At 36.5% G+C, this 16290-nt stretch overlaps 1 protein-coding gene and 1 non-coding gene across 3 annotated transcripts in view; one reads left to right on the forward strand and one right to left on the reverse strand.

The window, feature by feature from the left end:
* Positions 1-16290, forward strand: part of SPEF2 (sperm flagellar 2) — a 189746-nt gene that overhangs the window by 14642 nt on the left and 158814 nt on the right. For both annotated transcript variants that reach the window (XM_005556713.5, XM_073993291.1), the window contains exons 3-5: positions 8790-9042; positions 11697-11867; positions 14004-14144. In XM_005556713.5, coding sequence (XP_005556770.2) covers positions 8790-9042; positions 11697-11867; positions 14004-14144 — 565 coding nt within the window. The remainder of the gene's footprint in view (positions 1-8789; positions 9043-11696; positions 11868-14003; positions 14145-16290) is intronic.
* On the reverse strand, positions 44-104 carry LOC123574251 (U7 small nuclear RNA). Its single transcript, XR_006699138.1, has one exon. It is a non-coding gene; the product is annotated as a U7 small nuclear RNA (small nuclear RNA).

Genomic DNA, 16290 nt, shown 5'->3' on the forward strand with positions numbered 1-16290 from the left:
GTTATTTCAATCTCTTTAAACTTAATGAAATTTTTTTTTGGTGAGAGGTTTCTGGTAAAACCTGTAAAACCAGCTAGACAAATTCTAAAAGAGCTGCAACACTTACTGAAGCTGTTTTTAAAAATGGTCTAACATATATTCTCCTTTTGAAAATGTTTCATATGTACTTGAAGAGAATGTATATTCTATTATTGTTCAATAGAGTGTTTACAGATATCTGTGAGGTCCAGTTGGTTTATAGTGTTATCCAGGTCTTACATTTCCTTACTGCTCTTCTGCCTGGTTGCTGTATCCATTATTGAAAGTTGGAGCCAAAGTCTCAAATTGTTCTTATTGAATCGTCTATTTCTCCCTCTAATTCTTTCAGTTTTTGCTCCATGTATTTTGTGACTCCATTGTTAGATGCATATATGTTTATAATTGTTATGTCTTCTTGAGAGGTTGATCTTTTTAACAATATAAAATATTCTTAGTATCAACTAGTACTTTTTTTTTTCTTAAAGTCAATTTTGCCTGATACTATAGTCACTCTAGTCCTGTTTTGGTTATTATTTGCTTGATACACGTTTTTCCATCCTTTTACTTTCAATACATTTGTGTATTTGAATCTAAAGTGTATTTTCTTGTAGAAAGCATACGATTGGATTGTATATCTGTTCTGCCAATTCCCTCTTTGTAATTGTAGTTATTTAATCCATTTATTTAAAATATAATTATGAAGGAAGATTTGAGTGTGCAATTTTGATATTTGTTGTGTATATGTTTTATGTCTTTTTTACTGCTCTACTACTGCCTTCTTTTGTGTTAGATATTTTCTAATACCATTTTAATTCCCTTATTGTTTCCTTTACTGTATTTTTTGAGTCATTTTCTTAGTGGTTTTCATGAAGATTACAATTAATATTTTAATTTAAATCAAACTATTCAGATTAATACTACTTTAATTTCATTAGTATAGAAAAAAATTTGCTCCAGTGTAGCTCAATTGTCTCCTCCTTTTTTTATGCTATTGTTGTCCTACAAATTACATCTTAAACCCATCAAGTCAGTTTTATAATTATTGCTGTATGCACTTAACTTTTAAATCAGATAAGGAGAAGAAAATAGTTACAAACAAAAATATATTTAAACTATTTTTTATGTTACTCTATGTAGTTACTTCTACTGACGTGCTTTAAAATTTATTCATGTGATTTGAGTTACTGAATATTGTCCTTTCATTTAGGACTTAAAGATTCCCTTTAGTATTTCTTATAGGGCAGGTATGTTAACAATGAGTTATCTTAGTTTTTGTTTATCCTTCAGTTTTGATATATATTTTTACCAGTCATAGAATTCTTGATTTGCAGTTTTTCTTTTTCAGCACTGTGACCATGTCATCCAGCTGCCTTCTGGCCTCCCTAATTTCTGATAAGTCAGCTGTTTATTTTATAGAGAAACTCTTGTATTTGATGACTTATTTTTCTCTTGATGCTTTTAAGATTCTCTCTGTCTTTGTCTTTCAACAGTTTGACTATAATATGTCTAGGTGTAGACATCTTTGTGACTAACCTACTGCAGTTCATTAAGCTTCTTGGATGTGTGGATCCGTATCTTTCATCACATTTGTGAAATTTTGGCCACTATTTCTCCAAAGATTATTTTTGTCCCCTTTCTTTCTCTCTCCCATATATTTCACCAATTATGTGTATATTGGTATACTTGGTGATGTCCTGTAGGTCTCTGAGACTTTGTTCATTATTAAATGAACTTTTTGTTACAGAACAGTTTTAGATTTACAGAAAAATTATTGACATAATACAGAAATTTCCTATACTGTACATATCTATTTGTACATATTGCTAGCATCTTACATTGGTGTGGTACATTTGTTACAATTAATGAGCCAATATTTGTATATTATTATCAAATAAAATCTATATGCCATTTAGATTTTTTTTGTAATTTTTTACCTAATGTCTGTCTTGTTCCAGGATCCCATCCAGCATATCATATCATATCTGCTTAGGCTCTTCTTGAATGTGATACTTTCTCAGACAGACTTTTCTTATTTTCAATGATCTTGACAGTTTTGAAGCATACTAGTGAAGTGATTTTCCCTCAGGTGGAATTTCTCTAATGTTTTTCTCATGATTAGACTGGATGTATGTGTTTTGAGGTTCTGGTCATTTTTCTTCATGCTTTTTTTTTTCCTTTCCTGAATAGTTTTAGTTGACCTATCTTTGGGTTCTCAGATCTCGGATTCTTTCCTCTGCCAACTCTAGTTTGCTGTTGAACTATTATTGTGAATGTTTTTATTTCAGTTGTACTTCTCAACTTCAAAATTTCACTGTGTTCCTAATTTTATAATTTCTGTTTCTTTATTGATACTCTCTTTTTGTTGAAACAGTGTTCTCATACTTTATTTGAACTTTAACCATTTTCCCATTTACCCTGAGAGCACTAGCTGGCAGTGCTTGCAGGTGAAGCATTTACCTTGAGATAACTTTACCATGAAATATCTTGCTTTTATTATTGTTTTTGCATTGCTCTAGTGTTTTGACTTTGGAAACAAAAGGCATCATTCTATTTACAGGATTCTATTTTTAGCAGTAGTATTTCCATTTACAAAATGTAGTATTTATCGATCACCAAAAATATCAAATCCCAGAAAACATAGCATTCCTATGTATAACGTTAACATCGTTCTCCAACAGTTGTTGGCCAAATATTTATTTGGTGAATCCAGTTTTTCCAAAATACATGATTCTGATTATTCTGGTGTTTGTTCTATTTAGAAATCATTCCAAGAACAGTCTTTATATTTTATTTTCACATTGAAAATTAGTCAGATTTGCTTCAGCCTCATAGAATGTGTTTATGTAAAATTAAATGAGCACTGGCAGTGAGCTGCACTTTTTTTTTTCTAAACAGGAAGAGGGTTTATAAACATAGTTTATTTTCCTTTCTTTAACATATTTATAATAGGTCATTGCAGGTCTTTGTCCAAGACTTCCCCACAGAGTTTCTATTCACCTTTTTTTTCCTTGTTTATAGGTCATACTTTCTTGTTTCTTTGTGCGTCTCATAATTTTTGAAAATTGGACATTTAAAACAATATAATGTGTCAATTCAGACTATTACGTATTCCCAGAGTTTGTTGTTGTTGCTGCTGCTTCTGCTTTTTGTTTGTTTGTTTGTTTGTTTGTTTAGTAACTCTCCTGGACTAATTCTGTGAAGTCTATATTCTCTCTTGTATACTGCGCCTGAAGTCTTTAGTTGATTTGCTTAGTGGTCAGCAATTGAACAGAGATATCTTTTAACACCTTGGACCAATACATTTTCCTTTGCTAAGAAACTCTATGAGTGGCTTATGGCATGTTTTCAATGCTCTGGCAGTTTACAACTTTCCCTTAGCCTTTACTTCCTGCTTATGCAACATCTCAAAGTCAGCCAAAGGTGAGAGATTTGGACCTCCTCATGTCTTTCCTAGGCATCCATACATTCCTACACATGCATATGGCCTCAGAGTCCCTAACAGACATCTCATTCATAGGTTTTCCTTTTAAGTTTTTGGCCAGGCTCCTCTTTGTTCCAATTCGTTTTACTGTCTCAGGTAACTGTGATTATAAACAATTGCTATGATTGTTTTTTCCTAACACCCTTGGGATAGGACTTTTTTCAGTGAGTAAGCTCTATTAGGTCAAATAATGACAAGGTGTGAAAATGGGGATTTTCACAACACTACTGCGTTAAATAGTTAAATAGCAACACTCTGGACCAGGTGTGGTGGCTCATGCCTGTAATCCTAACACTTTGGGAGGCCAAGGCAGGTGGATCACCTGAGGTCAGGAGTTTGAGACCAGCTTGGCCAACATGGTGAAACCCTGTCTCTGCTAAAAATACCAAAAAATTAGCTGGGCGTGGTGGTGGGCACCTTTAATCCCAGCTACTCGGGAGGCTGAGGCAGGAGAATCTCTTGAACCTGGGAGTTGGAGGTTGCAACGAGCTAAGATTATGCCGTTGCACTCCAGCCTGGGTGACAGAGTAAGACTCTGTCTCAAAAAAAAAAAGCAACACTCTGAAGACAGGACTTCAGAGGCACTTCAAATCTGTCTGCTGCTTTGATGACTGCTAAACTGCTGGTTTTTATAGCTGCCATGGTTGTAAGTCTGCTGGTGGTTTTCACAGCCGCCATGGAGCTAGGGAGAGGGTTATGGACATGGAGCAAGCTAAAATGACAAAAAGCTCTCTGTCCTTACCACTATTAAGCAACTTTTCTTAAATAAATGCTCCTTGAGTTGTTGCAAGCTTTTAGCTAATTTCCAGAGTTATGAAAAAGTTGATTTTTACAATTTTTTGTCAGTTTTATTGTTGTCTTTAAGGAGGACTAGATTTTTGGAGGTTCTCGCTCTGCCATTTATGAAGATCTACTTCAAATCCATAATATTTTAACCTGATACTTCCTGCTCAAGTACTTCTTATTTTTGTTTGTCTGAAATGATAGGCCTTTATGAAGCTGCACCTGTGTTATAAGACTTCTGAGCAAAAGAATCTCTGATATTTTCATGCTAGAGGAATTATTCTTTCATAATCTAGATTATCCTAGTTGTATATATAGTAACTGTATGACACAAAAGAAGCCATAGATTAGAACTATACTATCATACCAAATAAACCCTGTTTTGCTAATCCCATCCAATTTCTTGACCTTCTGGTGTACAGGGTAACATCCTAACCCATACCTACATCTCATTTTACACATCTCTTCCTCAAGGGCATGACATATAAATTCTTTGTTAGCCCCGGCTCCCCACTCTGCCTCACCTCTCAGCCCTTCGCTCCCTCTGTTCCTAGCTTTGCTGCTGCCAATAGAAGCTGGATTAGCCTCCAAGGTATAAGAATGCCAGGGTAGGTAGGTCAGTGTCTATGCCCTCCTTTTCTTTTTTGTGATTTCTCAGGAGTTCTTATACGTATAGATTGATGTGTTATGACTTGCACATAACCAGATGTCCAATCCTTTTGTTGTTGTTGCTGTCTATCCTTTTATGAAAGTTAGAAACTCAACCTACACATTTAATTTTTATAACACTGATCACTTTGTTGTCAGTTTCTTCATCTGTGTTTCTTTCACATTGCACAAAACACCATGAAGTTAGGGGTGTTAGGTTATTTTTCTTTATATCTTTAGGGCTTAACAGAGGCCTGGTACGTATTTAACTTTCAGTCAATGTTTTTTTAAATTAATGAATGCCTACATTTCCTAGTAAATTCTCCAGATAGAGACCTTGTTTAGACTTCCCACCATGAAGCTAAAACTCTACACTTATATCTCTAGGTGTGATATCCCCATCAGCTTAAGAAATTTCAGTGTTCCGGTCTCTGTCGCTCTCAAGGTCATGGCTTTATAAGGTGCTTCTCAGTGTGACCCTCATTCACCTTTCCAGCCACATTTCCCATTAACCTAGAATCCTAACCTAAGCTTCTCTGGTCCACACACACATCATATGTTTTTGTTATGCCTTGCACCTTTGCAGATTAATGTTATTTTTTCAGTTCTACCATGAGAAACTTGTGTTTATTCTGAAGTGCCAGCTAAAAATCTATTCCTTCTCTAAACTCTTCTTTTACTTTCTTAGATTTAGTCCCCCTTTTCTCTTTGTTCTAACAAAACTTTGGACATCCCTTTCCTTATTACATTATCGTTATCAAGTTATAATTATTTATTTATATATCAGTTCTTATCAGAGTGCCTGCCACGTGAAGGAGACCAAACAATGTTTGATGAATGATAAATGAATGTTTACCCCTCAACTAGATTGCAAAGATCCTGAAAGTTGCAGAGTGTGTTTATTCTTTGTGCTCCAAGCATTGTCCTGGTCCATAGCAGGCTTATAATATTGTTTCCAATGAATAAATGAGAGATATCAGAGAGGATATCTGCTTAACCATGGAAAAGTTAAAAGACCATCCTGACCAGATCGCAGATGCAGTGTTTCAGGTGTACCAAAGTGGCTGTTGTAGGCAGGACCACAGAGGGCCTTTTGTGAAATGGAAAAAGGGTCCCCATCTGGCTGGAAATGACTGTAAAAATGCAGGCCTTGGTGAACAGAAAGCCCTTTTTACAAGGAAAAAGGAGCCACATTTTTGATGAAGCAGTCTCATGCCAGGAACAAGGCTTAGCAATCTGAACAGAGGGTAGATTTCATACTCTTGTTCCACCTTTGGACAGGTGTGTGTCCTTTGTAACAGCCCTGCTTGTCATATACTACAAAGGACTAACTTTCTCTCTCACCAAGAGTCACTGCATTCCTTAATGTGGGAAGAGGGTCCTACTTGTATTAAGAACCAAATATCCATCTTCAATTCTTGGAACAACCCATTTTTCTCCCCAGGGCAGATGATCTTTTCAATAAGACAAGGATCAGTACATCTTATGAGTATGACCTTTGTAATGGTATATTTGGTCGAGAAAACTATCCCTTTTTTGTCATAGCCTAATTTTGAGGCAACTGGTACCAGGGCTTATGATTTGGGGATATTATCTAACACTTAGTTTATTTAGTTTAAAATGTAAACTGGAAATATATTTTGTAAGTAACGTTATTCATCTTGGAAATAATTTAATTCTAAGAATACTCATCTAACTCTGAAAGAATTCCCTGACTTTGAATATTTTTATTCCTTCACAAATAGTGAAACTTGAGAAGATTTGTTTTTTTTAAAGTAAATAGTCAAGACAATTTCTGGGAGGGCAGCTACCACTTGCCTTGTAAGAGGATGTATTCCCTCACCAGATGGCAAGAAGGGAAGGAGACAGGTAGTCTCTTAGCAAGTAAGGATTGCTATTAGAGAGGGAAAAGTTTTTCCTAACACACATTTCTTAATTCCCTCAGAGGTCATCGTTTACCTCATATGCTCTGTCTCTAGAGCAAAGATGTCCCAGTGGTTTTTCCGTGTTCAAAAAACAACTGTTGATTATCCTGCCATTCTTATTCTACCCATGCTTTAACAAGAGTAGGCTTCCACCAATTTACACACAAGTTCTGTTCCCCAAATTTGATTGATTAGAAATACGTTTCCAGAGAGAAGTATTATTAGACCTGTGCACTTTGGCCAGTTCGTAAAATACATTTAAACCCTAGTAGGTAACTGAACTATAACATTAACAGGCTTGTTAACTGCATTCTGGGAGCCACATGATAACAAGTGAGAGAAAGAGAAACCTCTTCTTTTTCTTGAGTGCAGGGCTAAGCTTTGACAAAATTTGGAAATGGGTAATGTTTGCTTTTGGACTCTCCCTCCTGAATTAGCATGCCCCTAAAATCTGTAGCCCAAGGTTATATATAACCCAGACCAAAGCTCTGACCGATCGCTCTCAGTTCACATCTTTCCAATTATGTGTAGTGAGCGAAGCACACAAGACTCCTAGGATGGGAAGGGTGTGAAAGGACAACTATGATGGAAGATCAAAAGGGGTGATAGATGCCTTTCTAGAGAATGGAAGCACATGTCATTGATTTGACTATCTTCTTTGACAATCATATTCCTCAAAACATGGTCTGCTTTACCTGAGTCATTATAGACAAATGTTGTATCTCCAACTGTATGGTGATTTGTGGAGAAACGGATTGTAAAACTGGACCTGAGAAGACCTTTAAAAAAGTATATTTAGTCTCATGCTGAGAAGGTTTTCTTGTAGCATGCAATATCTCTTCTTGTCTCCTCTGAGGCCTGTTTCTCTTTTATTAATTTAAAATATTTTATTTGAAGTTTGATTGATGCAGCATAATATACTAAATATACGTTGCTAAATATTTCTGTTAAAAGAGTTATTAATACACAGAGGAAACAGGACAGTAAGTTACACCACGTGACCAGAACATGAATTCAAGATATTGCATCACTATTTTTTTTGACATTGGCCATCTCGTGGTGCTGGCTCCTCATTCATATTTAGAAATCACTCTTATATTTCCTCAGCTCCACATCCTTTTAGAGGATGGGTGCTTTTAGGTTAGATTGTAAGAGGCTCAAAAACATGCTAAGGCCGGGCACGGTGGCTCAAGCCTGTAATCCCAGCACTTTGGGAGGCTGAGATGGCAGATCACAAGGTCAGGAGATCGAGACCATCCTGGCTAACACGGTGAAACCCCGTCTCTACTAAAAAAAAATACAAAAAAATTAGCCGGGCGAGGTGGCAGGCGCCTGTAGTCCCAGCTACTCGGGAGGCTGAGGCAGGAGAATGGCGTGAACCCGGGAGGCGGAGCTTGCAGTGAGCTGAGATCCGGCCACTGCACTCCAGCCTGGGCGACAGAGCGAGACTCCGTCTCAAAAAAAAAAAAAAAAAAAACATGCTGTAAGATGTTATACATGCTTTGTCTATATATGTAAATGTATGTTTTCTTTTCTGTAAAAAAGGTTCCATAGCTGTCAGATTTTCAAAGGTATCTGTGATTCAAAAACAAAAGATTTAGAACCACTACCTGAATGCAATCTCTTGAGAAATTGTATACTAGCAACAGTATATCAAGTTTAGGTGTTGTGAATTCTGTATTCACTTCTGAAGAAATTCTACTGTCAATTTAGGGCAGAAAATTTTAGTGTAGTCATTTAAGAGAAATGAATGCATGGAGTTCAGGTAGGCATGGTCAATAAAAAATCTCAATGTATTTACATTAGAGTGGTTTTACAGAGGAATGATACGGCTAAAAGAACATGAAATAATTCAAAATATTAGATAATAATATTTCTGATGTTTGTTGTCTTTAATGCCAATGTCTAATTATGTAAAATATTTTACTGTCCAGGGTTTCAAGTGCCAAACTTAATAATTTTTCTCGCTTGGAGCCAACACTTCACCTTCTGGGTGTGCAGTTTGATCAGAATGTGGCCCATGGCATCATCACAGAAAAGCCTGGGGTGGCAACAAAGCTGTTATATCAATTGTACATTGCTCTTCAGAAAAAGAAGAAAAGTGGACTGACTGGAGTGGAGATGCAAACCATGCAACCTCTGACAAATTTAAGACTTCAACACATGAAAAGTGAAACTTTTCGAGAGGTAGGTACATAAAAAAGCGTAATAAGCATGTCACAATGTAAAATTTGATAAAGAGAAATGACAATGATATTGAATTCTCAAAGAAACCTCATTAGGCAAATATATCCCTTACATATGTTACTGGCCATACTTGGGTTTTATTTTATATTAATATTTTGAATTTATTTAGCCATTTTTGATGTCTCTCTCTATCCTATCCATATTGGCAATAGCTTATCAAACTCTTTTCCTAATTTCCAGTACTTTTTATTGTTGTTGTTGTTTTAGAGAGACAGGGCCTTGCTTTTTTGCCCATGCTGGTCTTGAACTCCTGAGCTCAAGCAGTCCTCCTGCCTGAGCCTCCCGAGTAGCTAGGACTACAGGCCTAATACTTTTTGTGCCTGCTCCTCCCCTGCTGTTTCTACCCCATCATATCTGCCCAGATCTTATCAGCTACTGCAACAACCTGCTAAAATGTCTCTCAATCTCCCGGATAAGTCAATCAACTGCTAAGTGAATCCTCCCTAAATTTTACTTTTATTGGATTCTTCTGCTCAGAAACCTATTTTGACTTCTTTCTAGTCCTCAGCATGGTATTTCTTTCTTCTATGTTAATTGACAGTCTGTCCTTAAATATGACTGTCTATTCCTGCTTTTCCTTCCCTCACACCCAAGCTCACCCTTCTCATCTCTCCTCTTCCCCAAACTGTTCCTCATGAACTGTGCAGCCCAGTACACATGGTTTCTTCCTTTGGAACTCTAGAGTGTAAGTAATTCTCACTCTCTTGGTTTTACCCTCCTGATACTGATATTGTTGGCTAAGTATTCATTATTTATTTGTCATATGACCGTACCAGATTTTTAGTACATCAGACTTGATGAGTATGTCTAGTACAATGCTTCAAACGTTGTAAATACTCATTAAATGTGTTATTGACTAATTGATATGACTTTTTAGTTGACAATTCTCTCCCGTTCTTATGCATTTCCTATGGCAAATGAAGTGTGTTAACTTTTACAGGCCTCTGGAACAATCATGAGTGCTGCACTCATGCAAAATAGTAAATATCAGTGGATAGAATTATATTTTTAAATTTAATTTTTGAAGCAGCAATGACATAATAGATATGAGGGCCATCTCCATGTTTATATTTGTCCATTCTTCATGGATATCATTATAAGTCTAGTAGCAGAATGGACTCAGCACTCCTTGAGAGCTAGAAATTAGATTAGGCTTAATATGAATAATTTAATATTGCATTCAGCCTCCTTCACTTGCAAGCTGGTTAACATTGAGTGAGCCTCTAAACAACTCTCAGCTTCAATTTTCCCAACTATAAAAACAGGATGCTTATTTCTACCTGCCTCAGAGTTCAGAATTGGACATTTTTGTAGCTTCAAGAAGAAGAGTGGACTAACTGGAGTGGAGTTTATATATAATAAAATGTAAAGCGGTCAACAGTGGCAAGTGCTATAAGAGCTGTGTAGATGAAGACAAACAAGAGCCTATTAGCTCATTTGATGTTGGTCATGGGTGAACTTCCAGAGTCAATAATTCATTCACTGAACAGATATTTATTGGGCTCCTACTTTTTGTCAAGCACTTGCACAACAAACACACTGGAAAAGCCCCAACCCTCTTAGAGCTTACGTATTAGGGAGAGAAAAATGTTTCATTAGAGTGATATGGATTGCAGTGAGTTGAGAAGGACTTTGGAAATGAGGAAGAGGGTAGCATAGATTATTCTTTCAAGAAATGTGGAGGTAAAGAAGAGAACAGTAGGAAAGAAAAGCTCAAGTGAAGTATGAGATTGCTTGTTTTATGGACCTAGAGACTGGGGCCACTTATCAGTTGAGAAAAAGAGTCAGTGGCAGGAGAGATGAAAATGGTATGAGGACCAGATGGTAAGAGGCCCTCTGGGGATGGAAAGAGGAATATACAATCAATGGTTCATGTGGAAGAGATGATATCTATCGTAGGAAAGAAGTAGAGATACCGTCTTCTTTGATACTAGATGAGAAGAGATGCAGGTAATATCAATAAGGTTGAAATTTATTGAATGGCATGCCTAGTGATGTGCCAAGCCCTGTTTCAGGTGCTTTGTGAATATTATTTTACTTGATCTTCACAACAGCCATAAAAGATAGGTACTTTCATTAATCCCATTTTACAGAGGATGAAACTAAGACATAGGTGGATTAGGTAACTTGCCCAATTTTATGCAGCTAGTAAGTGGGAAAGCTGAAACACAAACCTAGGAAGTTTTAATGTTTCTTCACTTTTTACTAAGCAGTGGCTAAGCAATGGGAAGAATCGAGCTTCTTATATTTTCTCGTATATGTTAAAATTGGTTTAATGAAATTATTTTTGCAAAAATATATTTCCAAGAATATAAATACCACTTATTGAAAATTAAACTCAGTGTAAAAAGTTTAACTATAAAAGTATATACGAGGCTATTTTGTAAGAAGGAACACAAAGGATAATGTTTTTGTAATTGCACTTACATCAATTAAAAATATGAGTAATTGGAACGGGCTTGAATTTAGCTTAACTATCAACAATAGTAATTTAAAGAATTTCATTTTGAAGACAAATTTTATTTGTGCTTATAATGAACATGTGCTTTTTATTCTCTAATAACAGAATCTTTTGAAATGCTTTTTTCATTTAGAGACTTAGACACATGATCCCACGTCAAACTGATTTCAATCTGATGCGGATTACATACAGGTTTCAAGAAAAATATAAACACGTGAAAGAAGATCTTGCCCATTTGCATTTTGAGAAACTTGAAAGATTTCAAAAACTCAAAGAAGAGCAAAGATGTTTTGATATAAAAAAGGTTCTATAGAACTATTTTTTCAGAAATTCATTAGTGCATAGTATACAGTTTGTGATTTATGCCTATAGTACACATTGCATAAGCAGTAGTGGAGCACAAGTTGCACTTTCCTGATGCATGACTTTGTCCTGCCCTACTCTCACCCTTTCTATCTCTCCCCTGCTCCTTTTCTCCATCCTGACTCTTGCTGATTGTCCCCTCTACTTGTGACTGAGAACAAGAACTGCCATCCTGTGGAGTGGCAAGATAACTGCATTACCTTCACTGGTAGAAATCATTGTTTCAGCTGCTTTAGGGATGGAGGGTTGCTACTAGCTACCCCATTGGTCAAAGGCACTTGCCATTGTCACCACTGAGGGAGATAGATCAGACATTGTCCCCTCGCTTTCTCCTCTTTTGCAACCTTTAGTCCTGCCCCATTTCTCTGTTCTTGGAAATGTGAGGTAATCCTTTGCTTGCTTACCTTTTCAATCACCTTGAACAACTCTTAACTTATTTCTGGCCCTTGCTTCTTGCTTTGACTAACTCTCTGCTCCTTCTCAAATTTCTTTAAAACTCTTTAATGATCTTCTGTGCCTTTGTGGATGAGAGAATAATGGTACATGGAATCATTAAAGATTTTTAAGAGTATTTCAGGTGACTGGGTATATGGAATGTGTAAACTACAGGCAAAAGAATTATGTAGTTCTTCCCATTGCCCTGTAAAATCACTTTTTAAATTCATGGATTTATTTGGAATGATAAGCAATTCTATTCTGAACATAGTCAGCTCTTTGTAGGGAAGAATGAAAAGATGACAAACAAACTGGAAGATCACTTGCAAGCTGGTTAACATTGAGCCAGCCTCTAAACAACTCTCAGCTTCAATTTCTCCAACTGTAAAAACAGGGATGCTTATTTCTACCTGCCTCAGAGTTCAGAATTGGATGTTTTCATAGCTTCAAGAAGAAGAGTGGACTAACTGGAGTAGAGTTTATATATAATACAATGTAAAGCAGTCATGTAATTCTATGACTTGCCAGAGGGTAAATAAAGGATTATATTTCCCTTTAGTGTCACATGATAAAGAGAGAATGCACTCTTAAAGTAGTGTTTAAGTTGAGGCCAATTGCAGTGACTCTAATTTATGTGGAATCAGCCTGTCCATTAGTGCCAAGCCTAATGCAGACGGTCTCCAAGAAAGTTGAGAAAAAGGAAATATAATACCATTAAATATTCTGAAATAAATTATGTTCAAAATGATCATAGGGAACAAATAAGGCAAAAGGGAGACCCTGTGTCTTCCTGGTTTTAAGAAAAAAAGATACACATATTGCAATTAAATAAATATTCATATTTTAGAAAATGAAATGAAAATTGTCTATTATTTAGGCCTTTTTAATGGTAAATTGAAATTTTTTATCGTTGGACATGGGAACTAATGATCATATTAGTTCTAATATAATGTATTAGTAGTAAAGTCATGATTAGTTTCACATATTACCTCTTAAATCATTTAAAATACTTTATCTGATTTTCAGTCACTTTTTCTTTTCAGTTACATTCTCCTGCTTATATTCTTCTTAAAATAACTACTGCCTACATACAGAAGAGAATATCCAATAATTATATCACATAATTTAGTGTTAATTCAATGTTTGAGGTTGCCCCTGAACTCATTGTTAAAGTGTGACTGGGTTTTGGGGAAGTTTGTCATTTTTATTGGGTTTCCCAGGAGCCCACCTAGAAACTGTCTCCTAGATAGAATTTTCTAATTGGACCATCTTCAGAGATAGAATTTTTTTCTTCCCATGCTTGGTAAGGTCATGACAGTAGGATTGGGAAAGAATTATACTCTTATTTAGATTTGGGACATCTTTATTGTCCTTTTAGTATCAGCACACAGAATGAAAATACAGACATTTGATAGATACAATTTTCAGATTCCAGAATTGTGTTTTAACATCATACTTTTCAGAGTAAGTCATATTGACACGTGCTTCTTAACATTACACAATTGTGACACCTAGTCCCTTGGCTAATTGCTGGGTTCTGAAAATTTCAATAGATAAATTTTATATATTTGTACCTATGAGTGTATTATATTGCTTATTCTGTTATTCTGAATCACTAAACTAATGTATATGGGATATTCAGCAATACTTAAACAGAAGACGACAAAATGAAATAATGGCCAAAATCCAAGCAGCTATTATACAGATTCCTAAACCTGCATCAAATCGTACTTTGAAAGCACTCGAGGCCCAAAAAATGATGAAAAAGAAAAAAGAGGCAGAGGTAAGTGATAATCCTTTAATAGTGTGCTGTGTTTGTCTTAACTAAAGAGTAATCTCCCCTTGAAACATATAAAGAGACCTTCCAAAACTTCACACTTGCTTTCCAAATTATCTCTGACTTTGTCCTTTCTCATTCAGAATTCCTCTACTATATGCATATTCAACTCATTTTATATTCTTATTTGTTCAGAACGAAGAATATAGCTTTAGGCCAGCAATGGCAAACTCCTATTAAATGGCAGTCTGGACTCCTATGTTGAAAAAGATTCTGTGGTCAATAACAAAGTAGGTCAGAATGGGTGCTGTTGTAATGGGTCATGTCTTATCCATCTGTGTTGCTATAAAAGAATACCTGAGGCTGGGTAATTTATAAAGAAAAAGAGGTTTATGTCACTTATTTGGAAGATTCAAGACTGGGCATCTGGTGAGGGCCTTAGTAAGGAGAACGGGGAGGGGAAGTGGAGCCAGCATGTGCAGACATTACATGGAGAGAGAGAAAGTGAGAGAGAGCGGGTAGGGAGGGAGAGAGGGAGAGAGAAAGTGCCAGGTTCTTTTTAACAACCAGCTTTCATGGGAACTAACAGAGTGAGAACCCACCCCTAGGGAGGGAATCGATCTATTCATGAGGGAAAAAGAGAGTGAGAGAGGAGGTGCCAGGCTCTTTTTAACAAATAGCTCTCATGAGAACTAACAGAGTAAGAACTCACTTACCCACAGGGAGGGCATCAGTCTATTCATGAGGGATCCACCACTATGACCCAGACACCTCCCATTAGGTTCCACCTTCAACACTGGGATCAGATTTCACATGTGGTTTCAGGGACAATCATACAAACCATAGCAGGTCATAACTGCCATGGGTACAGCAGGGGCCAGTCAAGGTACACATAGCATACATATGCCATTCCTACTATATACTTTTACTCAATTCCTCATCATACCACACTATTTTTCTATAAATCCCAGGAATGGCAAGTGACTTATTGCTATCAGTATATTTAAATTTAAGATACCTATACCAGTGACATTTTACTAGACCACACCAACTGTCAATCATTTCAGTAAGGTGCAATCTGATTATATTTCCCAGGAGAACAATGTTACAGTTCAGTTTGATACAAATTCCTGCAATTCACACTGCATACTGCTACAATGATGATCCATATTCTCTCATGTGACCTATAAAGATGATTAATAGCTACCATTTATTGAACATGCGCTGTATATCAAGCTGTGGATTGGACACTTCACATTATCTTTAATTTGTAAATAACTCTCTAAGTAGGGTATTATTTTTCTGGTTTTGTAGATGAGGAAACTGAGACCCAGGTAGTTGACATGTTTTACCCAGTGGTAGTAAAGCAGAGACTGACAGATCTCTCTGATTCCTATATCCATTGAGTTTTATATTAATTCACATTTTTTTGTTTTTTAAATATTAACAAAATATTCTGTACTTGGATTGTAAAATTACCACCTACAGAGGCTTTCATCTGATTCCATTTCCGTATCTATCTCTCGTATGTCCCTGAGTTGATTAAATTTTTTTTGTTTGTTTTTGTTTTCCTTTTTTGACACGGTCTTACTCTGTTGCCCAGGCTGGAGTGCAGTGGTAAAATCATGGATCATTGCAGCCTCAACCTCCCAGGCTCAAGTGATCCTCCCGCCTCAGCCTCCTGAGTACCTGGGACCACAGGTACGCAAGGCTGGTCTTGAACTCCCGGGCTCAAGCAAACCGCTGGCCTCGGCCTCCCAGAGTATTGGGATTACAGGTGTGAGCCACTGCACCTGGCCTGATTAAAGTTTTTAAAAAAATGTTTGTAAAACACAAAGGTGAGCTAAAGTTAAACTTCAGATAACAAATTAATAGTGTAAATATTTAAATGTTACAATATATTTAATATTGTTTAATATTGTTTAAAACACCCGAGACAACAATTTTTAAAGAAATATTTGACTTTGGGAGGCCGCGGGAGGATCGCATGAGGTCAGGAGTTTGAGACCACCCTTGTCAACATGGTGAAACCCCGTCTATGTTAAAAATACAAAAGTTGGCCGGGTGTGGTGGCGCATGCCTGTGATCCCAGCTACTTGGAAGGCTGAGGCAGAAGAATCACTTGAACCTGGGAGGTGGAGGTTGCCTTGAG

This window comes from Macaca fascicularis, chromosome 6 (assembly GCF_037993035.2).
Source record: "Macaca fascicularis isolate 582-1 chromosome 6, T2T-MFA8v1.1".
NCBI lineage: Eukaryota > Metazoa > Chordata > Mammalia > Primates > Cercopithecidae > Macaca > Macaca fascicularis.